The sequence below is a fragment of the Pygocentrus nattereri genome, chromosome 29 (assembly GCF_015220715.1).
Source record: "Pygocentrus nattereri isolate fPygNat1 chromosome 29, fPygNat1.pri, whole genome shotgun sequence".
NCBI lineage: Eukaryota > Metazoa > Chordata > Actinopteri > Characiformes > Serrasalmidae > Pygocentrus > Pygocentrus nattereri.
The window spans coordinates 11,402,894-11,430,888 of NC_051239.1; the positions used below are offsets into that span (position 1 = coordinate 11,402,894).

The following is a 27,995-nucleotide window of genomic DNA, read 5'->3' on the forward strand; positions in this document are numbered from 1 at the left end:
GGTCCTTTGGTACCTCAGTCTAGTGTATTAGGGCAAAGAAAGGAACAGAAATACTGTTAATGGGAAAACCGAGGGCTTTGTTGAGAATGTAACCTGTAGAGAGGCCGTCTATGGACAAAACTTACACAGTTGTACTTGTAAAAAGAGCCATGGAAAAAAAAAACGTCTCTGGCCCTCTCATTTGTGGAAAAGTGGATATAAAATAAAAGTCAGTCATCATCTACACCTCATGTCCAAAGTGTCCAGACACTGAAACACAATCGGTAAATTCATATTAGGTACATTAAGCACGTCCATTGCACACACATAGTTTGCATAATCTCCTGAACAGCACTGAAAATAGAAAGGGAGGCTCTACAGAAGCCACACATGAGCCTAAGGTCACTATTCTGAATGCCAAGCTTGGGAAAGAGGGCCCAGCATTGGGCTCTGGAGCAGTGGTACTGTTTTCTGGACTAATGGAGCTTCATCCAACACATTTGGGAGGAGCCGGAGTGACATTTGTGATCCAGCACCACTCATCCAACATCACTAATGCTCTTGTGGCTGAATGTACGTGGACTAAAAACGACACTCGCTCCAACCAGAGTACTAAAATAATGTAATTCTGTTATCTAACTAGAGGAATATCACACCTAAACCGTATGCAATAAATAAAATACTCAGCTTGTAGCTTTGTGCTTTCAATGTTATTCATTGTTTTAAGTAAAATGCTAGTTATAAATGCTATTTACTATAACACAACTCATTATTTGATAATCAGCCAAATGGCTGTGAGTTCTAGCAGAAAATGATTGAAACTGTGCAGTGCTGTGAGTCCCCAGGAACTTTTAGAATAAGGAGGCCAGGTACGACCCAAAGACTGCACTAATAAATAAATAAAAACAGCATTACTGTATTAAAATGACATGTAAATTCATGCACTGTTTTTTTTTCTCTGTGCATAACTAAATATGTCCCTCATTTCCACATAAATAAAATATTACTTCAATTAAACTACTGCCAACAAAACTGTGTTGATGTAACATATTTTAGTCATTCATGGGGAAATGATGTATTGGAATCAAGTAATTGCATTACTGCATCACTTTTGCAGTGCACAACAACATCTATAAGAAAGCATGTTATACGTAGGCAGGCACAGAAATCATTCATTTAGGTTATACTTGGGTCTAATTATTAGAAACCCAGCCAGACAGCACAGTATTAGGTAACCTACAAATAATATGTTAGCATGATAGACAATTATAGCTGGTTAATTTTGATGGGTAACTTATTGCCATCACACAACTGCTTTATAATGTAGCTCACAGAGCAGCACTGCTGAGGGGCAGAGAGCACATTCACACTCTATATACTCATTTGCTGAGTAAATTAGTCTAATTATTGAATGCAGCTAAGTAATAAATTCAGACTCTCATAACTGGTAACTACCTTGATGGCAGATTTTATTACCGTAAAGCTTTATTAATGATGGCAAAGGTGGCTATGCTTCATTCTACGGTGGCACTGGCCAGGAACAGGGTTAAGAAACACATCTGTGATTATAGACTCCGTATAATATTCCATACTGACTGTTACCAGCAGGCTCATACAGTAGTCCCGCATATACTGAGTTATTAAATCAAGGTAATTTAATAAATTCAATGAATGTAGAGCCAACAAAAGCCATTCTGTGAATAAATATCTGGTCACGCCATTTTAGACAACAGAGAGAGCCTGGAAAAAAAAAACCTACAAACAATGGGGAGAACATAGAACATTCCTTGTATCCTATATTTGTCTTTTGACACATGTTTATCGCTATATAATAAACTACAGTACAGTCTATGGCTGAGTAATTCTATAATTGTTTAGCATACAGCATTCAGAAAGCCAATCAGATTGCAGGATTCAACTAGTGAGTCATTGCGGGAGTTATTTATTTATTTAAAAGCGTCATTGTTCTTTCATTATAGAAATTAACGCTGGAGTTTGAGCCTATAGGGGCTAGCTCAAGGTCAGGGGCCCCTGGGTTTCACCCTGTGATATAAGACAAGATGCAAAAGGGATGTATGAACTGTGGTAAATATGGACTGATGCTGCCATCTAGTGGATGTCTAAGTGATGCTCTCAGCCTGCTACTTAAAACCCATCAGAAAGGCCTTTGATTACATTCATCCTGGCGGCCTTTATTCTTTTATTTGGGGGTGCCAATCATTCTGGAGTGCACTGCACACCGCTGGTCCAAGCAAGGAAACACTTTCTTCAATAAAATAAAAACGCTTTGGCTGTGGATAGATGTATGCAATTTTCCTACTATGATAATAGTAGTCAAAACCATCATAGCTTTTAAATGATTTGTGAAAAACTTGAAATGTGTCCATAATATTGAACAGAGCTATAGATGATCATAATAATAATTATGAGACCTAATAATATTTGAGACACCTTTGAGAATACAGTTCTAAAACAGCTAATATCTATGCCTTTTGCCTGAAATGACCAATCTACTGTAAATAATTACACCAATTATTTATCATTTAATAACTAGTTCACTTAATAATTAAGAAAAATACCTTCTAATATCACATGTACTGTACTTCAATCAAAGGAATATCACTACTGAATAAAATAACACGTAATGATGTAATGAATGGCCACCTGCCACAGAGAGTCTAGAGTAGCCTGTATAGCTTAGAACCACACGCCAACAAAACTACAACCCCAAATCCAAGCGAATGTAATGGCTCAAGAATGTCCATTATATTGACAAGGATATGGTTTAGCCCCAATACTGAGCAAATGGTAGTCCTGAAGGTGGATTTGAGGGCTTAAGGCAAACATAGCACAAAGACCATTATGGGCAAACCAGGAATTTCACAAAATCCAGAAGAAAATGGATAATATGGGCACCAACTACTCTTCTGATGACGTACAGACAGCAGCCATAGCATCACTGAGAACAAGCCGGAGTTCTTGAGTGTGACAGTCATAGAAAAGGCCATAGTTAAAACCCACTGCAAAATTCAGAACTTCATGCTAATAGCCAAAACATGGACTTTCTTTGTTCCATCATGCTCTTAAAAGGAAAGGGTTCTTTGCACATGGCTATAGAACCACTTTAGAGAACTATTTTTGTAAAAGTGAAGAACGTTACCATAATGTAAGGCTTCACGGAAGAAACCTTAGTTGGCAACCTTTACATTAAGGTTCTTTCACATTCAGAAATCTTATAAAATCTGTATTTCATAATTACTGTGGTAATTATGTGGTTCTTCGCACGTGTTCTTCGATGTCATTGCTTGAAGAACCTTTTCATAGGATTTTTTTTGTTCATTTTAAACGTACATGGCTTTTAGGAAACAATACAGTACTACATGCTGTGCTGGAGCCTCATTCATAAGCAAACAGAATATGGAGGGAACCCCAACCCATGGGTGCAAATTTAACCCCTTAAATGGCCAGAACACTTTTATAACCTCATAATAGCTCAGCCAGTTTGCACTCAAGTCACTAGTTACTGAAAAAGCTTTAGCATGTAATAAGCCTGGGATTTTCATAGGTCACATCCAGGGCTTGAACATTATATGTGCATGCATTATATGACTGGAGTGATTCAAGTACTCAAAAAAAACTTGGAAACTAGATCCATAAATGGTTAGAAAACAAATTTGAAATAAGCCAAATATTTTTAAAATATGAAACATTTCTGAACATTTCAAATTTTATTTGGTTTTACAGAGCAGAATAAAACAAATAATTACTGAAATAACAGATCAAACAAAAACCAACATAAATGTATTAACCAGAATATACATACTTCTATTTTAAATATCTTTGATCATTAGAATGTAGAACAAAATTATTAGATTATAAGATATGGACAACAAAGAAGGCACAAAGGTATGCCAAATAAATGAGTCTTATTGCGATGACCTTAAAGCCTGAATCAGGAACTGTTGCAACACCACAGGCTCCACAGGACTGGACCAGAGTGAGGAAACAATGGCTAAAACACACACTGGGCAGCTGCCCTGTCCTTGTTTAGCTTTGTTCTTCAAAGGCCACCCTTACAGCAAGTGCCTGCATGAGCACCGGTAGATAGCAAGACCCTGCTTCACAACATAAGGAGCCTATATTTGTAGTGTCTCAGAAGTAAAGCCTGCCTTCTTTAAATCAATCAGAGAACATTACTGGAAGCTGTTCCCTCTGAAGGAAGCATTTTCTTGATTGCATGTTAGTAATTTTACATAAAACACAGAAAACCTATCATGAATTTCTTAAATCATGACAAGATTCAGGACAGCAGACAACACAATAAATAATAACTTCTAAAATACATTCAAGCATGTATGAAAGAAAAAAACTAACCAAAAAAAAAAAAAACAAAAAAACAAACATTTGTTTGGGGCCGGGCTGGAATAAGTGATATAATTAAAACTTTAAATCTATAAAAGTGGGTATAACCATGTCAAGAGATATTAAGAGAAGGCTTAATATTACTGATAATATTACTGATCTCCACAATGCCTGCCATTAGTGCTGAACACCAGAGGAAAGTAACCCTCAACCCAAGCAGAGAAGATCATGGGATTATTGTTACTGAAACACTTCACCATTTCACATCTTATACAGGATCTGAGGTAAAAGGTTAAAATGGGGCACATACAGGCACCGGCTTTCTATAAAGCACTGAAGAAAGTATGCAGAGGAAAACACACTGACTGACCGTATGAACTAAGATCAAAGTCATTCTCTGACTCTTTAGGCTTTGCAGAGAGAAAAAATAAAATAAAATAAATGCACCTTTAAAAGCAACTACAGTCTTTACTGACATCACTGTAATATAAAAACAGCCAAACACTCGGAGAACCTGCAGAATCAAAATATAACCACTGCACTGAGCACAGTGAATAAATGATCTACAATTAAGGATGTGAAACGTCTGGGCCGATGCCAATATCTAATATCTGATATTTTTCACACTCATATCTGCTGATGCCGATATGACGGACACATTTATAAAATGTAGAAAGAGACTAGATCCATCTGAATGATCATTACATAGAAATGCAACATTTCTTTGTATTGGGCTACAAATGCAATACAATTAATAAAATGCAGACCCTTTTAGCACAGCAGGCCAGGGTCTCCTAAACATTCTCTGATTCCAGATTGCAATAAATACATAATCAAATATTGGGTTTAAAAAAAATAATAATTATTGGTTATCTGCCCATTTTGTTTTCAGCACATACCTGCAGATACAGATATGATTGATATTATTATGCATCCTCATCTACAACCATCCAGAGTGCTAAGCTGAGATGTGCAGCAGTCTCTTCATCTTTGAATTATTCAGCAGGCATTTCATAAAGCATCAGCGCATCTCATATTAAGACATAACTCCAGCATAATGTTGCTAATCCTTCATTTGTCACCTTTTCTGCATAGACATACTCATCCAGGCAAAAAGTGCTTGTAGTTTAAATGTGCCGAAGACTGACAGCAGGACAACACTATCCTTTTTAGTAGAGATAAGGCTAGTTCACGGTAGAAGCAAGCTCTAAGTCGAGACCCATTCAACTCCATATTTTGAACCAAAATAAGCTGAAAAAACAAAAATAAATAAAAATCTGTAAGCAAAAAAGTGAAACCGTAGCGTACAGGTAACTGTGGACCCTTTATTCTGTTGTCTGTTTGGTTCTTGAGCCATTAACTAAGGAATGCAATCTGAACCCACTGCCAAATCCTAGTATCTACACCAGTAGGCCTCCACCTCGCCATGTCGTATGGTGCACAGTCCTTATATGAGGCCAGGCCCTCACTCTTATACCTTAGAGTTCAAAGCCAACAGGATGCTGGGTTTCTCCTCAATGACGCGCACCAGCAGGTTGTCAATGTAGTCTTCCAGTTCAAGGATCTTGGCATCTTTCTTAGAGAGCTCAGTTTGCTGCTTCACCACCAGCGTTATCAACTCTTCCTGAGTTAGCTGAGTGTAGGGGCCACTCTCTGCAGTCTAAGGAAAAGAAAAAAAGAGGGAGGTCATAAGAGATGTAGAATATTAGTGGGACACAACATGAGCCATGCAGAAATCACTTACTTAAAGTTTGGCTTGAACAGCATTTTACAGGCTTCGAGTACTTGTTGGTACTTCTGAACCAGGACCCAAATACTCATAATTAACCAGAATTATAATTATGTTCATTACTGCATTTCAAAATATATCCACTAGGTGGCAACTATGTTGTGATTGAACAGATACACTTTCATTTAAATCGCTGTTAGAGTCCAGAGTGGCTGCACCAGAATAAAACAACTTGTGTCGTGCCACATTTTTTTATGCAAAGTTCATGCAACATTATGCAAAGTTGTTTTTCATTCCATGTACATCTTTACAGCCCAAAGTCCAAATCAAGGTCTTTGTTTTTTGTTACACTGTACACATTTGATCCAGTTAGTTTTTGTGACACATTGCAATTTAGCAAGTGCACGAAAGAACTACGTCCGGTTGTTATCACCTATGTGGGCTGTGTCTCCCCACACTTGACATCTACATGTTGTCGATTTGGCAGGTAGCTTTTCCATTTTCCATTTCTCTCATGTTATCAGACAATAAGGTCCAGGTTTCAGCATTTGAAGTGTTTTTTTTCAATGTGACAACACTTCTGTCAGACCAAATTACAGTTAAATATTTCATCCCCTAATCTCCTCATGTGCTACTGTGGCTCACTTTTTGTCTTCTGTTTTTAATAGGTGATGACAGCCTGTCATGTAATTGGTTCGACAGTCCAAACCATGCAGAAGTATTTTCACAGTGCAAACAAATCAAACCATGGTTCAGTCTGACCCTGCCAGAGACAACCTCTTTTGTTCAGACCTAATTTTGATCTGTGGTCCGAGGTACCTTTCATACATGCTATCTTGGTTCTGACCAAACTGAAAATGGCATTCCAAAAGGTCCAAACCAAACAAGGCAGGCATGAAAGCACCCTACCATTTACCTTTAATACATAACCTGAGCAAAGTTTTGATGAGCCATGACACCAAACGTGATGGGAATACTTGCCATGATTATCACCTTCCATAAAAGTCACTGCTGTATCTTAAAGGCTTTTGCAGATTAAATTTATTGTCTTTCAGGCAACATTTTTTGGCTTAAAAAAGGAAGAATCTTTCTAATACAAAAAGAAATGAACATCAACATAAAAAACGAATACTCAAGTGTTGTAATCATTAGGGACAAATTTTTATAAGTGGGAGCACCTTTGACTTCTCAGCCACCTCTTGGATGATTGGAGCCTTCAGGTCTTTCCCCACAGAAATGCTGCTGGGAGACTGGCTTTCTGTAGAACTTAAGGGTTTCACTGGGTGTGGCCTGAGGAAAAAAAGAAACACAGATTTCAGTCAAAATAAAAATGAATATGCCTTTATGGAATAACTACAAAGGAGGTAATATAAATTATGAACAGTACAAAGTAACATGATGAAGCACTTACTGCTACTACTTAATACACTGCATGGAAGTGATATTCAAGAGCCTCTCTTTAATCTTGCGTTAGAGAGGGAATAAACAAATCAAAATGACAGTGATCCAAAGAATTAGAGTTCATCATCAAGGGCAGCAAAGTCATGTGAGAAGGAGCAAAAATACAAGATGCGTGTTAGTTTTCCCATCTAAAAGTAACAGTCATGAGACTATTAAGCACACCAAAAATCCCCCAACACAGTATGCTGATTCTAACCAGACATTCCTTTGATTATGAGAACACAAACTAATACAGACACCAGAAAAGTTACAGGCAGCATGTGGTCCACAAAAAACCTCCATCTACAAAAAGCACAAGAAATCATTTGGAATAACCAGAAGATCTTCGATAGCAATGTTAGGCAATCTTTAAAGCTAGTTTCCTGGACAGATAAAGCCTAGTCCTGAACTAACATCAACATCATTTTTAATGGTTAAGGGAGATACAATTATCATTATAAGACCAGGCTTAATATATGTCCTAGAAACCATCCTTTAGTCTCATTAACAAGATCATAAATGTTTTTTGTGAAGTAAAATAAATCAAATCATCAGTGAGTCTCAAAACCCCAAAAGGTAAAAAAAATGTTTTTTAAATCCTCTAATGATTTTACTGAGAAAAGAAAGCATGGCACCTCAGAATTAAAGCCAGAGAGGGTTCCAGGGTTGTTAGTAGGTCTTTCTCTAAAAGACAGGATGGCGCTGTGGGGATGGGGTTGTGGGTTATTCTCACCTGCGAGAGGTCAAAGCCCCACCTCCAGCAGTCTGCGAGCTGACAGACTGAATCTCAGAAGGTGAGACCCAGGCACGGAGCATGTTCTTGCCCCCAGACATGCCTCCAGACCCTAGTTCTGGTGTTGCTGAAGAGGACAGTGCTTGAGAGGGGGGAGCGAAAGAATCCATGCCCCAAAGGTCTGCTTTTGAGGCAGCTATTGTGGTCTCACTGTTACTTTGTCCAGCAACACTCATAACAGTTAATTCAACATCATCTGCATCTGGCATAAACTGAGGAGCTGGTTTGTCCAGAGTACGTTTCTCCTTTACAGTTTTCTCCAAATTAACTGGGGGCTGAGGTGCCAGTTTTTTCCTTTGCGAGTATCTTCCCTGGAGCAAGGGACTAGAGTTCTTGTGTGATTCTTTTGAATGCGTTTCATCTTTGACTGCAACAGATTCAAAGAATGAGTCCTTTTTACCTTTTGATGTAACAGAGTCAAAGAATGGATCCATTTCATCTTTGGATGCAACAGACCCAAAGAATTCATGCGTGTTATTTTTAGATTCAGTAGATCCAAAAAAATTATCAAAGTCTTCGGGTGTTAATCCCAGATCATTAGACTTTGTTGCTTTTTTAAGACCACTGGTGAAGAGGTCATCTTGGTGTGTGTCTTGCTCTGGTATAGCCCAGGGATCTAGAGAGATCAGCTTGTCATTGGGGAAAGGGTCAGAGTCAATCTGTTCTTTCTCAGGACCTTTGGATGCATCTGCAACTGGTTGCTCTTTTGGCACATTCTCATTTTTTGCAATTCGAGTTATATTTGACACATTTACAGGTGCCTGCATTCTTCCCTCTAAGCCTTTATTCTCCCAGGAGCTCATCTGTGTCATGGAATCTTTTTTCCTTTCCACCTGGGCTTTTTCTGGTAATGTTAAACTCAGAGGGGTAGGCTTCTCTGGTTGAACCAGTATGACTGGTTCTTTCTCTGCCACTTTTCGCCTGGGTTTGGCTGAAGGCAACTCTGTAGTGTCATCGTCAGAGCTAGAATTCTGCAGTGAATTAAATTTGTCTACAGTTCTGGTGGCTAATGTTCGCTTTTCCTTCATCTTTGAGGGTTGGGAAACTGCATTAACAGCAGCATTGAATGTTCTCTTCTCTTTCACTTGAGCTTCTTGCTGTACCTTTGGTGCGGAGTCACTACGTAAAGCTTTGGCGTCAGAATTCTCCAGTGAATTTGATGTTTTTACAGCTCTGGAAGCTGGCGTTGGCTTTTCCTTTGTCTCTGAGGGTTGGGCAACAGCACTAACAGCAGTGCTGAAGGTTCTCTTCTCTTTCACTTGAGGGTCTTGCTGTACCTTTGGTGTACTTGCTCTGGAGGCAAAATGGTTAGACTTCTCCACGGTAGCATATACTGGTTCAGGGGTAAGAACTTGCTTGGAATTGACCTCCAGCACTTGTCTTGCTGTTGCTGATGTAGTTGATTTAGGTGGGATTAGAGCCTGTTTGGGCTCCATTCTTGTTGTGGAGACAGAGGATGCCTCTAAATACTGCTTCTGATGTTGGTTAGTAATTAGGCTCCTTTCTTTTATAATCTCAGATTTATTGGGCACAGGCTCATTAGGAGCATCTACGCTCATCTCTTCTTCAATATTCTTCAGATGGGAATCCATCTTTCTCTGGTTGACTTCTGCTATGATGTGTTCCCAACGAGTGTCAGTCATGACCCCATGTCTCTTCTTGGGAAAGAGAGAATCATAGTCAGGGAGAGGAAGAGGAGGTCTTTGACCTTGTTGAGACGTTGGTGAATGCACCTCATTTTCTGGATGGTGGTTTCCATTCTTTGATGAACCTCCAGGATAACTAGGTGGTTGAAGGGCCCTGTGCTTTTTTTCAGACATGCTGGCGGTGTAATCTGCTCCTGAAAGGTTTTCCATGCTGCCTCTTGGGGATTCTGCAAAAGTTCTCTGGGGTTTAGGAGGTGCCAAAGAAGAGTGAATTTCAGAAAACATAGCGAAAGACTCAAAAGGGTCACTACAAGGAGATTGTTTTGGGGACAAAGAAGACCCAGGGACAGTGGGCTCGATGTCTGAGGTGACAGGGGAGACAAGGGGATCGGTATTATCTGTTTCAGGCTTCGGACTGAGAGCCAATCTGCCAAGGAGCAAGAACACAAAACACCAATTTGTCAGTCCCCATCCACAGTTAACCTTTAAAAGTTGTCCAGCTCTAATATTTGCAGTAAAAACCAACTACAACCAAAGTACATTCAACATACTTATGAACCTACAATGAGTAAATAAAGGAATAGTCTGCCAGTTCTCAGACCTATGTCCCTACAGTCTTATCATCTTGTCATATCACGTCCCATTAGGTTTGTTAATAATACAACAATTTAAACATCACGCTTATCCCAAAGTTGTGTTTGATGAGATTCTTTCAATAAAAAAACAAAACATTAGAAGTACAAAGATATGCTAAAATAATACTGTACTTTTTCAGCCTGAGGCTCTACAATTATAATACTTCGACTCAAATGTGCAGAGATCTGTGATGACGACGAGCTTTCAAAATCATTACCATAGTCCAATTACATCATTGCCATGCCCCTCAGACCTTAATACACTTGGGAGAGCGTTTTGTATTTCAGCTGGATTTCAGTCATAAAGTTAGTTAATTTTAAAATATGCATAAGGTAATCACTGAACCCAAAGAGGAACTGAGAAAGTTACACAATTTCATAGAATTACACAATGAGAAAATGATCAAATTCAATTTCCATGTTACTACAATTTGAAGAGGCCACAAACAGTGTACGTTTGTACAGCTGAGTATCTTTATACTTTGAAATGGTCTATGGGTACAGGTACGTTTTGGTTAAAAATATGGCTCACCAACATAAAATGATAAAATAAACTGACAGAAGCGTTCTACGAATTTATCAGAATAGGTGCCGGCATATCAGTTAGGTGCCGGCATGAGAAACAGTTACATAAGAAAATGTGAATGTGTTTTGAACAACCACCAAACATACTGTTTGGCACTAAGGGAATTCTTGTTTGAGAGGATTCTTATGGAGAGAGTTACAACATGTTACCCTTTTTAAATGTATATGGTTATTTATGGTGTCTTGTTTTATATCTATTTGTAAAGCGACTGAGAACTGGCTATCATCTGAAAACTTGCAAGTTAGCAAAGCACTGTTTAACTGAAATCATGGGACTATTTGTCAGACAGTAGAATTTATGGTCAAACTGTCAACATTTTTTCCTTCATATGTACTGGGTGGTAAATTGGGGCAAAACATGGCTTTGCACCTGCTATACAAACAGAAATCCAGACAGAAAAAAAATGTTAATAAAAAGGTATCAATACATAATTTCCATAAAAGACAAAAACTTAATTTAGCCTAATCACTGCCAACACACCATGTTATTACTTATAAATAAATAACAAAATAAATAAAAAACAAAAACCAGACCGTTACTCACCACATAAGGGATACTCATATTTAAACTCCCAAAATTGAGCAGAAAGTCTCAAAAATCAGGCAAAAAATAAAAGAACTTCAGATATCTTCACTCACACAATGCAAGTGAGTCACAGACTGAGCACACAAGACCACATCACGCATCTACAACCTGTTCCTCTCCATACCTATGCACCTCAGCCGACAAACCAGGCCACATTCCCTCACTACTGACCAATCAGGGCACCTCTGCCTAACTGGTCCTGTAGGCTAGTCTCAAGACAGCAGGAAGACCACATTCCTTTAGCTTGTAATGGAAAGGGATGAGTTAGGATCTCTTAAGGCACCAGTTAAGGAACACTGAAATGGATAAAGGCAACACATGGGGCAACAAGTAAGAGAAACAAGATGAGCCTGCCCCCACTCATCTAGAGAAAACCAGTTTCTGAGATTACAGTCTCATTGCAGAGAGGTATCCAATTTGGCCCTTACAGACTAACAGAGATCAGTAAAGAGAGGAAGAATACCACAAGAACCAGCACTTTAGATTAACAGTGTTACATTTCATCACATCTTTGCTGTAACACTGTTTTATTCATAGGATTACAGGAAAACGCTTGGTTAGGGCTTCCCTGGAAGAAGAGGTTGGTTTACATAAAGGCCAAGCAGACAGAAATTAGTGGAGTGGAATTACATCTGACTACTCTCACATAAGCTCTCTTACCTAAGATACTAGCTCAACTTACCATTTATTATGCAGCCGTGAGTCTGAGTGGACATGATTGTAACAATCTAGGAATCTGAGATTTGTCTAATTTTATCAAAAGATTCACAAGACTGTCTAATACTCATCTTCAACGTCAGAAAAAAAGACTTGTCAATTTTTTTTTTGTCTGCCCTTTACATTGTGTGAACATTTCATGGTGAATGGACTAATAGAAAAGGTCCAAAGTTACATTTATTTTACAATACTGTACATTGAAAGTTAAGAACATTAAGAGGCTTTTTGCTTTTCTTGTATAGTTACCACTTTAGTTTTTGTCATATATAATTACTGCTTTTGGATCTGATGCAACAAAGTACAGGTTTTATGATCAGTTTTAAAGCTGATGTATTCAAAAAATGAAATCATGGTTAAAATGGCTGTTTTTCCTGTGCTGGTCAGCGCAGACACACTTACACATTGCAGCAGCAAATCAACAAAAATGCTGCCGCTGCGAAACCTTTTCATGGCTTTTACAAGGAGTAAAGGCAAGGGATTTGTAATCATATATTTATGTCAAGCATCATGATACAGCAACCAAGAAATTCTCGGTTTTAAACAGGTTTAATGCCATTTTAAAACACCACATCACAGCATGAAGATTTTGAAATGATCAAAGAACAGAATATAAAAGAAATATATATTTTTTGCTTTGTTCTCGGTTGTTTATTGCAAGTAAATTGGTTTTATTTGTTAGCTTTTTTCGGATTTGTTCGAGTGTTTCCAGAATTTTGGATTCCAGAATTTTAATTTTGCTGCATTGCTAAGCACCACCACTTACTTTTTGCCAAAAATGTACCGTGTGAATCTGAGGAACACTAAGATGATGATTCGGATCATTTCAACTCGGCTGAGACTGATGAGATCATTAAAATGCAGTAAGAAGACAACAGAAAACCTACCTTGGCTTGACTGCAGAAACCTTGGCTGTGCGTCCAGGAAAGGCACTGGCAGGTGGTGTTGGGGTAAAGGTACTTCGCTCTTCCTTCTGTGCCTTTGCTGGGCTCTCCCCCAAGAAAGGATTTGTGGAGTCTGGGCTGAGAGGAATTTCCTCAAAAGGGTTTGTGGAGGCAGGTACATTCATAAGTTTGGGATCCTCCACATCTGGAGGACTCGGCTCCTCTTTCTTCTTCCCGAGACCAAAAATGGAAGTCAGCCGCTCAGCCACTCTGGACTCCTCTTGGCGCCTCTGCTCCTCCACTCTCTTTGCCTCTTCTTCACGCCTCTTTCTTTGACGCTGTTCCTCCTCCAGGCGCTTCCTCTGTTCTTCCTCCAGCCTTATCTTTCTTTCTTCTTCCTCCTGTCTTCTCCTTTTTTCCTCTCGCTCCTGTTGTCTTATTTTCTCCTGCTCCTCCTGCCTCTCCAAAACCTCCTGTAAGCGTCCTTCTGTCTTCTTGTGCTTCTTCTCTTCATCCTCCTGAGGGTGCTGTGGAATGTGTAAGGCTTTCTCTACTGGCTCAGGTTTGTAGGTAGGAATACTGAGGCCTTTGAACGAGTCAGCCGAGACATCAGATGCGTTTCGTTCGTGGTATTTTCGCAAGTCTTCTACAGAGCCCTTTGCAGAGCTGCTCAGACTGAGGGAAGATCCAAAACTTGGCTTGGGCTCTTGTTCTTCAGCATAAACATGGCTGCCATTGATGCACAGGTTGTTCTGCTCTGGGATGTTCTGTTTGGAGCGATTCAGCAGTGAGAAAGGGCCCAGAGACACCTTGCTGTCTGTGCTGCTGGTTCTCTTATGGCCCAGAAATTTGAACTTCTTTTTCACTGAGAGAGAGAGAGAGAGAGAGAGAGAGAGAGAGAGAGAGAGAGAGAGAGAGAGAGAGAGAGAGAGAGAGAGAGAGAGAGAGACATTAAACATTTAATTTAGTTAATACACTGACCACTTAATAAATGTTGCATTATACAGTAAGCCAGAGTTTATCAATGCTACTAAGACTAGAAATTTTTACAATGTCAAACTCTGATGCATATATATTGGCCAATACATTATTTTCTGGTAAAAAAAAAAAATATTATTATTGGTGCGTTACTGAAATCATGGCTAATAATCACAACCAATAATTCTGCATCCTATTATTAGCTTGTGCAGGCACTGAAGCATGTATGGAAGCAAGTGCAGTCACCAGTGGTGGGAATTTTCCTTTTTACAGACCCCACAGCGACCTTGTAATGGCTGCCAAATGTAAGAATGTAACTTACGGATGTGAATTCTGACTAAAAACCAACTGTCACGACAAATTGTGCTTTAGTCCGTTAGATATTTTGTTATTTTAAATGAACATATTTCAGTTTGTCATCTGCAACAAAAACACCACCATACACTCTTCTGGACAATGAATATTCCAGATATTGTAAGTCTCAGCTCATCCAAAGGGGTGTATGAATGCTCCAAAAAAGCCAAGACATACAGTATATGAAACTGTTCAGATGTAGTTCTACTAGCTTATTTTAAATAAAGAGACAGATGAGTACCAATATAAAAGCACATAGCAGTGAAGTTGGTTTAATACATGAACTTTTAAATCTGTCTTTAGCTATGTGGGTTTCATAGTTAATTTAATCATTTTAAAGCCAAGTTCATGTTCTATTACTTACAAACAGTTACTTACAGTTAGTTCATTGTGAAAAAACATCAACACACCAACATTACTGTCACTTAGGACTGAGTAATTCAGTGTTTAACAAAGCGAATTTGTATAGATTAAGAGACTACGTTCCGTTTTCTATATGAATCAGATATCCCTGTTAGCCCGTTATCCGGTTATCGCTGTTCTCAGGTTTTAGATATGCTGATCTGAGCATTCTTAGTTGCTGTCAGTTAATAACATTTACAGTACTTACAGTACAAGTATAACACTTAAGTAATCAAATAGAAATAATTCATTTAAATTACAAAATTATCAGCTGTAATAAAGTGTTAAATATCAGCAATCATATCAGCCCAGAAATGGAAAAATAAATAAATAAATAAAAATAAAAAACACACTACTAGGTCCTACAACAGTGTTTACATACTGTCTGGCCTTACCATCAGGGGACTCTCCATTGAGGCCTGAGGATCGGCTGCTGCTTAGCGAGCTATTCTTCTCAGGCAGTGTGCCAAGAGTTGACATGGACTGAGATACGCCCCTATGGAGATTAGACTTTGGTGCAAAAAGAGACTTCAACTTTGATGACTTCTTGCCCTTTGGAGAGTTTGGATTAGCCTCATCCTCCCCTTCACTGTCTGTCAGCACTTGATTAACAGTAGAGGGCACAATGGCCGAGGCCGAATCAGACAGTCCATCCTTCTTCTTGCCACGAACCTTGTCCTTAAGCTTGGAGATGCGTGACCGAGGCTTGTCTTGCATGGAGAGGTCAAACATGCTGGCCGTCATGTTGTTCCTCATGAACTGGATGTCCAGGAGAACCTCTCCTCTCTCTTTATCTGCCTTGCCATTCTTATCCACCAGCTTGTACCAACTGAAAACAGACAGAATGTGTTTTGTATTTAGCTCAAATTTCAGTGAACTCTATGCTCAGTATGCCATCATGCTGGGCCATAAACATAACTGCTTGAAAAAAACTCTTACTTGATGCACCCAGTTGGAAAATAAATTCTATATGACAGAAAAAGTAGTTTTGCATACATAGCTTATCATACCTGGTGACTTTCATGGGTACAAAAGCATGTTCCAGCAAATCACAGGTTATGAAAGGCATCAGGCCAAAAATAAAAACAAAAAAGACAATTATGTCTTTGTGCTGCCTCTGCGCTCGCCTATCATTCTCTGTACGGGGATTAGTCTGTATTCAGCACAATGGGCAGATAGGAGTGTTCTGGAGGGCCCTTTCCATAAGTGGAAAATGCCTTTATCCACCCACACTGTTGTCATAACACACTTTCTTTATCACAGAGCAGTTGCAACAGCACAGTCTGGCAAAATGAACTGTGGCATAGACACGGAGGATGGGACTGATTCAGCATTCCAAGTATAGGTCCTGGAGTGTCCACACATCCTTGTTGCGAAGCACAAATTAATTTTGTTGAAAACAACTTGCTTCTCATGTGTCCTGCGACTCTTTGAAAAACAAGAAAATGCTGTCATTCCACACAGTTGTATGTGGCCCAAAATAAAGCTCTCCTAGACTCTAGGGAAGTTCAATTTAGAACAATGAATACTAATTTGTTTGCACATGTGCTGCAGGAAGTTCTGCACTTATCTGAGCACTACTGTGACTGAGAACCAAACAACATTTAAAAGTGGTTACAATATATCCAGAGCAAGCATCTAGCTCAGGGTGACAACGTAAAGGTTGTGGTGGGCTGAGGGCCATCAAGATAGCCTCTTCTTAGCGAGAGGTAGATTGAACTGTGACAGTGTGCGAGGACCTGTGCTAACACCTTAACTTTGCTAACTCATTTGTGAAGACTCGTCCATGAAGCCTCGCTCGAATGTCTCGGTTAGCAGAGCCACGAGAAAACACTACTTGCACCAGCTACTAAGTAACTCTGACTGCTTATGCTTATAGCTTCTGGTTGTAAAGTCCATCTCTACTCCGGTTGTGTGATCCAATGTTAGCTGAGAGTGACTGAGCCATATTAGAAAAGCCAGAAGGTAAACCCACACTTAATATACAAAAACAAAAAGACCCAAGTGTAAATGAACTTGTGAAGTTCAGCTCGTTTAATTTTGAAAGACCACAATGTCAATTTGGCTGACTAACATGCTTTTCACCAAAGCATAGAGCACAACTCTGCAACTCATGTCCATGTCCATCTAGAGGAAACAGCCTATTGATGAATTATTCAGTCACATCATTTAAAAATATCCTCCATAAACACACATGTACTCATAACACAATAAAAACAGACTGCTGGTGGACTTGTACCTTGCACAGCAGGAAATTAAAGTGAAAGACTATGTGTGGGAGAACTAACAGGAAAAGGAATCAGTCAGAGTGAGAAAAGCAATGCTCACAGAATGTACTGGTGAAGTCACCATTCGGATTGAGATAAGGCAGTTGCCTCGAAGATAAGCGAGGAGAAGCCTGCAATAACATTAAAGCCAAATCTGCTCTGCTGCAGTCTGTTCGGGTGGATGTTAAACACCAGTTAAGGACAGAATCAGTAGGCGACCAAACTAAACACGGGTAGAAATCAGAATTTAGCTTTACCGTTCAGAAAAGACTGACAACGGCACGAATGGAAGTTCGCTTTCCAAATCATAGACCACGCCACTTCAGACAAAAGCAACTCCCTCTAACAGACTTCATCAAGGATGAGAGGAGGGCAGTGGAAGTCAACCAAGTGTTATGTTTCACAGTCATAAAAGCATCGGTGCATGATACAACCGAAACACACTGTAGCCAGTAGAAACAAGCCACAAACATCTCCTGCGGGCCATATTCCTTCCCTGAAGGTGAAGGGCATAACGCTTTGGGCTAAAGCATACAGTTAATAAAGAACATTCAGGCAGTCAGAACAGTGAACCGTGACCTACAGCAAGGCAATACTGTGCACATCTTCAATAACAGTTTGTCTTCGGGATGATGGAAGAAGTGGTTAAAAGACTGTAAGGCTGTTTGGCCACATCATGACTGCATGGAAAATATTTATCAAAAATGTTATTTGAGGTAGAGATTGTGAAGTTGCTTATCTGTTTCACAGCTGCAAGTAGACACGTAACTAACCAACAGCTGTCAGAATATGACCTTGTACTGTAATCTATACTGTGGCATTGCTCTCATTCCAAACGATACAGGATACCAGAATAACGGTAACTTTCCGGTTTCTTGGGAAAGACAAGTGGGTACCAATTATTCTGTTTGCTACACTTACGACAGTACTGGTAGTCGGGGTGGATGACAACAATGTATCACTATTATGACAAACTTTTCTGAGCCTATCATAGGTAATGCCAGTGTTATCTTTTTTTGATAAAATCACATTACCAGGACATAAAGAGACACTATAATTTGGTGCGCTGCTGTTCATCACCCTATAAAGTTACATAATTACACATTTGCACTAGAGAGGTCTCAATTCTTGAGTGCATTGCGCTGATAAACACACACACACACACACACACACACACACACACACACACACACACACACACTAAAATAAAAAATAAGAATGACATATATTGTGCATCATGAAATGTGTTGAAGTATTGTGATTATAAATTATAATAATATAACGCATCATATTGCATAGCTTGGTATTAAATGTATTTTTGTATTGTGACCAGCATGTTACCTAACTTGTGGCTTGAGAGATTGAAACACTATAGTTTTTGTTTCAAATAAATGCACTTTAATATTATTGAATCCTCAACAATAAACAGAAAATAAGCAGAAAATGGAAACATTAGCATAACATAAGACACATTTAGAGGCACTCCTTACATTTGCTGCACTGAAAAATGTGTCAAATCGAGACACCCATGTACTATATTGAATTCTGGATTTTGTGAATCAATTAAACTAGACCTTCTAATGCAACTGGAGAAATACAGCTGGAAGAATCAAAATGGTTTAGCAAATGCCACCAGGAAATGAGAATCCAGAGCCCGCATTCCAGCCTAGTGGACCCAGGTCACTGTGGGGGTGGGGGAATGGGTTCTTTGGTGGAGGTCAGAAAAATAAACTGTGCTATGCCATTACTGCCCGTGCTTTATCAGTCTGCTAAGGAGAACTAAGCCAAGACAAACAGCCAGACACCAGCTAAGGAAATGAAAACACTGCACAAACTAAATATGATACCAGTGATTTTTAACATTACGGTCCAAAGTACACAGAGTGGTTCTGACATTATATTTAAAACTATTTGTGAGTGGTGTAGCACCTGAAACGTTTTAACTCAGCCTAGTTTCTCAACACAGACCCTGAGACCCAGCAGATGATTCCACATTTTTGCAATAAACCAGGCGAAAAAAAGAAAAAGGAGTGGAACTGTCAGGTGGGCCTCAAGAACTGGGCTGAGAAACAATACTCTAGTCTAAGGGGTTAACAGGAACTATGCCGTCATATGGAGCCTCTCCTTTTTAAAAAAATGCTTGTATCCATGTTTACAAAGAAAACAGAACACCAAGGTCTCCAGTCACACTTGGATCTTTAAACAGGGAACTGGTCCATCCAGTCTGATCATATATTTTATTTAAAGGAGAGCAGTTGCTGATTTCTCAATGAAACTGGGATACAATATTTGGTCATAGGCCATTTCGTCGACACGAAACCAGAGGTGTGTCAAGCATTAAGACAGATTATGATCAGGAAAACCACATAAACTATGTGCTGAATAGGAAGGACAAACCTGATAAAGGATAAAAATACTCCTAATACTAATAGTAATTCCTCTTTTGTGCTTAGCAATATAGAATATAGTCAGACAATCTCTTGGAAAGAGAAAGTACAATAGGTTACAGCAAAACTCTGATATCTCGCTTTTGTGATCATTCAGCTGTGGTGCCTTATGGAAAACAGTAATAACAAAAACAGTTGTTTGGAAAATGCAACAAATATATACATGCTACTGATATTGATGAATACAATAATAATGGTAGGGCAGTATTTCACAATGACTGACGCCAGCCTTAAAACCTCTTACTCCTTTACAAGAGAAAAGGACATCCATGAAAGCAAAGCTGATCAATGTCAACCACTGCCATATCAACATTACACTGAAGTAGGACAGTAACTTAACACCCACAAGCGCTAAGAAAAAGGAGAAGCAGAATTCAATAGCCTGTATGTGTCTGAAAGACTGAGAGAGAGTGAGTGAGTGAACGAAACTGCACTCTGAACCTTAAAATAGCTTGCCAAATGATAATTTACATTACAGTCAGCAAGACAGGCCTTCATAGCAGATAATACCACAGATAAGTACAGTATAGTAAACATATTGGAAAAACGCCACGACAAGAGATGTTCTTGCTACTTCCAACAACTGGAGCATCTTCTCTTAACCCTGTCTGATTGTGAAGGAATCACGTTCTTTCCACACTCTGAAAACATGGGCATTAAACAGGAACATAATCTCATTATGTAACATGCAGTCCTGTGCTCTGCTCTGTTTAGACTTTCAAAGGTCATGTCTGTTTTAAAAGCCAAACGTCGACGCCCAAACTGGTTAAAAACATTTCTACAATTAGAACAACTCCCAAGCTTTTTTATGAAAGCACCGTAAGCAGTTAAGATCTTTAGAATGAGCGTCACAAAACAGGGAGTGAATGCAAAGCAGACAGACAGGTATCCCTGCCCTCTTTCTCTGGAACGTCTGAACAGGGAGGCACCTAAAGGATTGGTGATGATGGCAAAAATAAAACATCATGACACTTGAAGATGTTTTCATAATGCACAGTAAGATGGAACAGGAGAAATCAAATAAAGGTTGAAAATACACAAAACAAGATAATGATATAATGGGCTGGACATCTAATCAGTTACTTGTAATGATGTGTAGCTGTTCAATCCTCTAGAAGTACTGATGAGACCCCATCATACTCAGAAAGGTGCACTGAATTATTTATTACAGTGACAATGGCACATTGTAATACTTTCCACCCCTAGAGGCACCTGCAAGAAAACATCATGACCTGAAAGGCAAATAAGGGGAAGCTCTCCCACTTCTTTGTTTGCATAAAGAGCAGCCATTGGGAAACTTCCAGGTGACAGACAGTATCGACTGGACATGCTTTACCACGAGCTAAACTTCCCTATTTAGGGGACGTGAGAACAGGTTTCCAATACAAAAGACCTGCTTTCTTTTAGTAAATCAAACTACAGATGTAAGCTAATGAAGAAGTTAGGTATTTTAACATTCAACCTTACTGAGAAACCATACTAGGTGAAAACAAAGCTGAATTTACTAAACTGTTTTCAGAGCTATATTCATGTGGGATGTTGGCACACAGCTCTGGTTCTATGGGTGAACGAGGTGGCAATGAATCACAGATGATTCACCACACATAGTCTATGAACCAGCAACGTGCCCTTGAGCAAGGTTCTTAAAACCAACACTTTCCACTTTGCAAGGGTTCTGTATTATGGCAGGCCTTATGCTTTGACCCTCCATTTATCTGGCTACAGGAAAAGGACAAAAAGGCATGTGTTGATTTTTTCTTCTCTGATAAATCTAACCTTTCAGCTTTAACACGGTAAAATCACATGGGCTCCGGCATATTATCGCTTTAATATGTTAGGGCTGCTGTCTTATCACAGAACACGAACAGGCTTTATCCTGAGTAAAACCTTATAAGATGATCCTTGATGGTCAGTTTTTACCCGCTGAAGTGCTGAAAGACTGTGGCTTTGTGTACAGTGATCCTCGAGATTTTCACCACAGAGCAAAGCAAAAGCGGTTCTGTTTTCACAATGCACAAAATCAATCAAACCACAAAACGAACTACAAACGAACCAAACCGAGACCAGGTGGCCAAGAGGTGGCCTCGGTTCGTTTGTGCGGCCGTTTAGAAGGGTCCACTTTAGATGCTGAAATGGGCCAAGTGCAAAAAATGCCCATAGATCTGTAGTTGCATTGTACCAGATCGCAATACTAGGTGGAAAATAGCCATAAAATAAACATACATATATTAACTAAATAAGTGTTGAAACTGTATCGCCGATATTCCCCTCAATCCCGTCTGAGGTCTCTCATTTGCTGTCTTTTGTAGAATGAAAGGCAAAAAGCTGAAACAGTAACAGACCTGAAAAAAAGTATTACACTTAACTTGTGCTGAATGAATAATACAAAAAAAAAAAAAACACCTATCAGTTGTAAAAATAAAGGGTATTTAGTGCTAATCCCAAATGATAAGATAAACCATGCCATTAACCAGTACACTGTGTAATTTCTTATGGATGTTTTCTACTGCTTTGGGCTTCAATTACTTCATTACAATAGGCCAAGCCTAAGGGATGCAACCGAGATAAACAAGCTGGCTTGAATAAAAGAGAGTAGAGAATATACGATGGGAAAGCCAAGTGTTTCTGCATCATTTTCCATCTTAGGGTAACCCAGAGGTGCCCATGGCCTTTGGTATCATGTGACATGAGAATGATCGGGTGTGTGTGTGTGTGTGTGTGTGTGTGTGTGTGTGTGTGTGTGTGTGTGTGTGTGTGTTGAGAAAGGACATTTGCTGGGAGTGCAAACAGATGAGGTCACTCACATGCACTTTAACCATGCATGCTAATTTATTGATTTTAGTGCTCTCTATCCTGATCAAGTGAAACTCAAACAAGACCGGGCCCTGCAGTGAGATGGTGTTGCTTGCAGACACTAAGCAAATGTAAATGGAACCAAGGCTGCATCCATATCACAATCAGCATAAAGGAAAGTCAAACACTACACTCCTAGCATCATCTGAGATAAATTACGTGGCTACATCAACAGGGCTAGGCAAACATCAAAACAGATAAATACCATCCATCCAACCATACCATAACAACTTGTCCCAGCCCTGGAATGAGGTCCCTTGTGGCACTGACCTGGTAGGCCTCATTAAAATACCTGTTTAATAGGTTTGTCCGGGTGTGAACCCACATGGGACCACCTTCATTACGTAAAACATGTCACACATATTAGGCAGGGTAAATGGTATTTTTCTTTCCCTCATGATTCGTGACATTTTGACGATACACTTTACACATTTTTTCTCTTAAAAAACTGGAAGACATACATGAGGTATTAAAAAACATATCAAAAGTACTTTCTTAATCAAACGTTTCATATAGTACAAACAACTATATCCAAATAAAGTAGATTAATGTTGCTTTCTTGGACTCCAACACCATCATGGGATTTGAACCCACAACCCTTTGTTTGATAGCTTATTTCTTCTATGACTGGGCTACCGGCCACCCCAAATCACAAGACCAAATATGTGCAGATAATGCAACATACACCCAGTCCATTTAGCTGAATAGCTGAGTCAGGGGTGTTCCAGAAATTCCTCATGTTCATATCTCCCACTCTGTAGCCAGCTGTAGTCTGAGGTAAATGTTAATCAAGTACATCTCTTTGTCCACTGCAACAGATGACACGATAGTCTCAAGTTCTGGTACGCTTTGCTACTTATAGCATGAATGACTTCTAATATTTACCACAACCCAGCAGTGCCTGACAGTCATTGACAACAGTTCTGTTCTTATAATTTTATGATATAAAATCTCCAACTAAACAAAAAAAAACAAAAAACAAATAAACACCTGTATATTTTTCTTTAATACTCGTGTATTAGGACCCTGGTGGGCTTGAAACTCTCCATGCCAGCCCTACAGACAGAACAGAGCAACAGATGTGTTCTGCTCTGCTAGGCAAAAGGAATTTAGGTTACCTTAACAGTGAGAAAGTGACATGCCTACAATGTACACTTCTCTAGTCCCTGCACTATAAGGGCACGTTATAGGAATATCCCAGCGTTTTCTATCTATACATCTTCTGTATCTGTAGCATACAGTTGATTACCACAGACAACATTCCTGTAATTGGGAAAGAACCAAAACACACATACAAAAGAAATGACTGGGCAGTTTTGAGTGGACAAAAAATGCTCTTTCACTAATTGAAGGAAACATTCCAGTCTTCAAAACATCTATTAAATCACAGTCTAATGAAAATGGAATATCGGTATATCTGGGTACAGTATCCAGCCATTATCAGCATTAAACACAGGAGCAAATATCAGGAAAAGAACGAATCCCATCCAATCCAATTACTTATCCATCCTGAAGCAGCATCACTCACACTGTGTGATGTGATATTGTTAGCTGTGCATTTCTTTCTGAGGGTATTAAAGTGTTTGACTAGTTTGAGCATGAAAGTCTTCTTTAAGATGATCATTTCAAGTGAAATGCTTAAACATCTCACTTCACATAGCTGTAGTCTTTAAAGACGTTTTACATTTTTTAAAAATAAATTAAAATATTCTTAAACGTAAGGATGTCATGGGCAACGACACCTGCATCCTATTTAACATCCTAAATAAATAAGACTGATTCTCCTTCGATCATCATCTAGAAAGATGACGTAAAAAAAAAAAAACACTTAATGTAAACATAGCATTAGTGCGGTGCGCTAGGCTGTTTCTCCTGATGGTGGGAACTGAGAGCTGAGCAAAGTCTAGCTCCAATAGGCTGATTACTTTGCTAGTGAGTTAAAAAAAAATGAATAAATAAAAAAAAGGTGCGAGTGTGTGAGTGAGTGACTGTGTCTGTCTGTCTGCCCCATGATGTACTGGTGACGTGTCCAGGGTGTATCCTGCCTTCCGCCCGAAGACTGCTGGGATAGGCACGCACCCCCATCCCATCCAAACACTGCAGACTTTAACTATTCACCATAAACAACATCTAGGCCTAGTGCTGTAAAAGGTGGGCTTCTGATTAAGCAGCCTTACCTACTGTGGTGGAGGCTGAAGTTAGTTTCTTATTCAAATCTTAGGTTCTACCTTAAATGGTGCAGGAGGTACACTCGGGAAACTTTGAGTACTATGCTATCAGTTGTTATAGAAACTAACACTGCCCAATTATATGTAAGCACAACAATCACATGCTGTGTTTAATATCCAAACATGTTTCCTTCTGTTTATGGTAATTGGGCAGCTAAGCCCAATGGCTAAGCTACAATGAATTCAGCTTGCTGTCATCATCCTCACAATGGCAATGTCACTGGGACATAATGCTTGCTAGCTGGCCCTTCAACCTGTAACCATGCCCCTCCTAAAATGGAATTCAGGACAAGCCACTGGTGGAGCACAACCCACTCTGACTCACTAAACTGGTAAACACACTTCATAACTTTGGTGCAAGTGGCTTCTAATATAACTCCCATTACTACATTTGTTGGGCATCCCATGTTTTTATTAACTCATTGATGTTGATGCCACTGAAAAATAAAGGCAAGGTGAGATACAGCTCTGGTAAAAGACTCCCTCAAGATGTGTGGAGCAGGCCTTAAAGCTCATTCACGGAACAAAACTGACAGGATTAATATTCATTTTGATGAACATACAAGAGCTTCATTACCAGCTATAATTTTCCTGCTCCAACAAACGACTGAAATCACAAATGATTCGATAATCAGCTCATATAACATGACTCACATGCAAGAAACACATGAATCTGTGCAGCGCAGGTGGGGCGTATACACACCAGGAGTTGGGAAATAGCACACGGGATAGATGTTGTGTAAGCCACAACAGTAACACTGAAACTGTCCAATTTTATCTGCCCCCTTATCACAGTGAGGTGGTGGTTAACAGTAATAGAAGGGAAGTTTGACCATGACAAAGCAAAAGATGAACAACGGCTGCGAGTCCATAATGAGCTAATCGCTTCAGTGAGGTGTGAGGCCACGATCACATTTCGAAACAAGTTAGTCAGTAATGGAAAAGTCAGAGTAAGCCTGCCTACACATGACATCGTCTATTCGAGGCCTACAGAACTATTTAGGTCTACAACTGTCTAAACTTCTCAATATTTTGAGAGGCCACAATTACCTGATAAATTGGTATTCCACCAACTTTATAATATAAAATAACTTTATAATAATACTATAGGGCTCATTTATAAGAATCTTACAGCAAATTTGTATAATTACTATATTAGACTATACTACTCAAATATTACAGATTTATGGTGAATTTCAGCTATTTTTAAAAACTATTCTGTAGAATTCAGTTCAGGTTTAAACAACTGTCTGGGTTGGTGTGAAAAAGCTTTCTGACTCAGGTTTCTTTACAGTGGTCCTGATAGGAACCAGGAGTTCTGATGTCTACAACACAAATATAGCCACTTTATTTACTACCTAAATTACCACTGAACCTACACTGAACGTTTATTTTACCATCACCAATCTGGAAAAAAAAAATTGGGGGGACTATTTTGCCTCAGCACACACATCATGTATCCCTCCGCCAGGCAGTGCTTTCATGTCCATTTAATGTAACATCTTTCTGTGAGGAAGCTTTTAGCGTCCACCGTCTGGTTCCCATCACCACCGCTGTGAACAATTCTGACCAAGTTTCTCTGGTACCAAGCATTTCACACCAAACCACACTGGACGGGTTTGTTAACATGGTAACGATTTAATTATGCAAAAGGTTTGAAAAATCGTTGTTCCTCTTCAGTGTAATGTCTAAAGAGGTTTAAAGGGCGAAAACATATATTAGAGGTATTACACAACTCTACAGCACCTTAAACGGAAGGGGACTTTACTTACTCGGTCTTTTTTCGTGCCTTGTTCTCTTGGAGGTCCACCAGGTTGATGATGGCTTGTCCCAAAAGCTTATCCAGGCCCACCAGGGCTCGGTGCATGATGATGATACACAAAGTGCACCGGTCCGCGTTGCCGCGGTGGAAGAGCGGCAGGTCGAAGGTGGCTTCTTCCTTCCAAGCGGGAGCTACACTTTTCTCGGCCACCGAGGTGGAGAACTTATCCTTGGCCACCTGCATGATGGCGTACGCGTCGTTGGTGCCATTCTTGCCTTTGAGCCGCAGGTTTCGTGCTTCAAGCACCGTTACCTGAACGCTGGTGGGGTACCACTGCTGGCTCTGCTCGGCCAGAGACATGGTCTGCTCCTGAGCTGAAGTAAACTTCAGAGATATGCCGGCGCGCTGGACGAAACGAGATGTTTCGCCCGTTTAATGTGACTTCCACAGCCTTCTCGGGGCTTCTTTAGACTGTTTAGCGACCGTCTTCACAAACTTACCTCGCTAACAACTCCCTCCCACCGCGTTTGTCGGAGTTTTTCCACTAGCGTTACGCAGGCCACTCCCCTAGCGGAGGAGTTGCTGTGTGGAGCCTGTTCGCTCCAGGTGATGCATGCAGGTAAGCTATTCAGGCAGGGAGAAGACAGAGGAACCCTGCCTAGGAAACACTACACCACCTGGAGTTGTGCTGCTAGCCCGGCTTCGCCCTTGACCCAGCAACCACCTGAAACAAAGCCGCGTAACGGCAGCCAAAGGCGAGCTGAGGTGGTGTTCCGCGCTGGGAGCTAAAAGGGCGACGGTTACGTTCGCGTCAGTTATAACGAATTGTTTCGTACAGTGTAAAATACAAACATTACCTATTATTCCCGCAAAACAAGCCACTGCTAAGCTCGGTGACCCAGTTTTTGTTTGTTTCCAGTGAGTAAGTTAGCTGCAATATGACCTATTAGCCTGCTAGCTTTGGGGATGCTAGTTAGTTTTTAGCCCAAACGTAACGGTCGTTATTTCAGCGTTAAGCCCGATAACGCCGTGTCTGACCTGGACCCTCCGCCAAGGGAGAAGTCACAGAAACCAGTAGAACTGAGCAGGGTGGACTCACACTTCTCTCACAACTGTCAATCTAGCTATAACCTTTACACACAAAACAAAAGGTTGAGCTCCGATCACAGTCTGAGCTGCCCATTTATACACATAACCTTAGCCGACAGAACTAAACAGTCGTAGGTGCTGCTAAAGCTGAAGCAGCGCAAGCTCGCCGTAAAGCATCCCATAGGATTTCAAAGGTTTCTTTGTTCTTGGTGAATACAGCCCCACCCCGAACCGAGGATCCAGTGATCTGATTGGATGGAAG

At 39.9% G+C, this 27,995-nt stretch overlaps 1 protein-coding gene across 2 annotated transcripts; it reads right to left on the reverse strand.

Moving 5' to 3' along the window:
- Window positions 1-5,646: 5,646 nt before the first annotated feature.
- On the reverse strand, window positions 5,647-27,994 carry rab11fip1a (RAB11 family interacting protein 1 (class I) a). Of its 2 annotated transcripts, XM_017696395.2 has the most exons (6): window positions 26,655-27,994; window positions 15,483-15,916; window positions 13,357-14,218; window positions 8,244-10,376; window positions 7,249-7,360; window positions 5,647-6,001 (listed from the first exon to the last, which is right to left on the reverse strand). In XM_017696395.2, the coding sequence occupies exons 1-6, from the start codon at window positions 27,002-27,004 to the stop codon at window positions 5,813-5,815; spliced, it is 4,080 nt and encodes a 1,359-aa protein (XP_017551884.1). In that variant the 5' UTR covers window positions 27,005-27,994; the 3' UTR covers window positions 5,647-5,812. The 2 variants fall into 2 exon arrangements, with proteins under 2 accessions (XP_017551884.1, XP_017551886.1); XM_017696397.2 differs by lacking the exon at window positions 8,244-10,376 and having other exon boundaries at window positions 26,655-27,985.
- Window position 27,995: the final 1 nt, after the last annotated feature.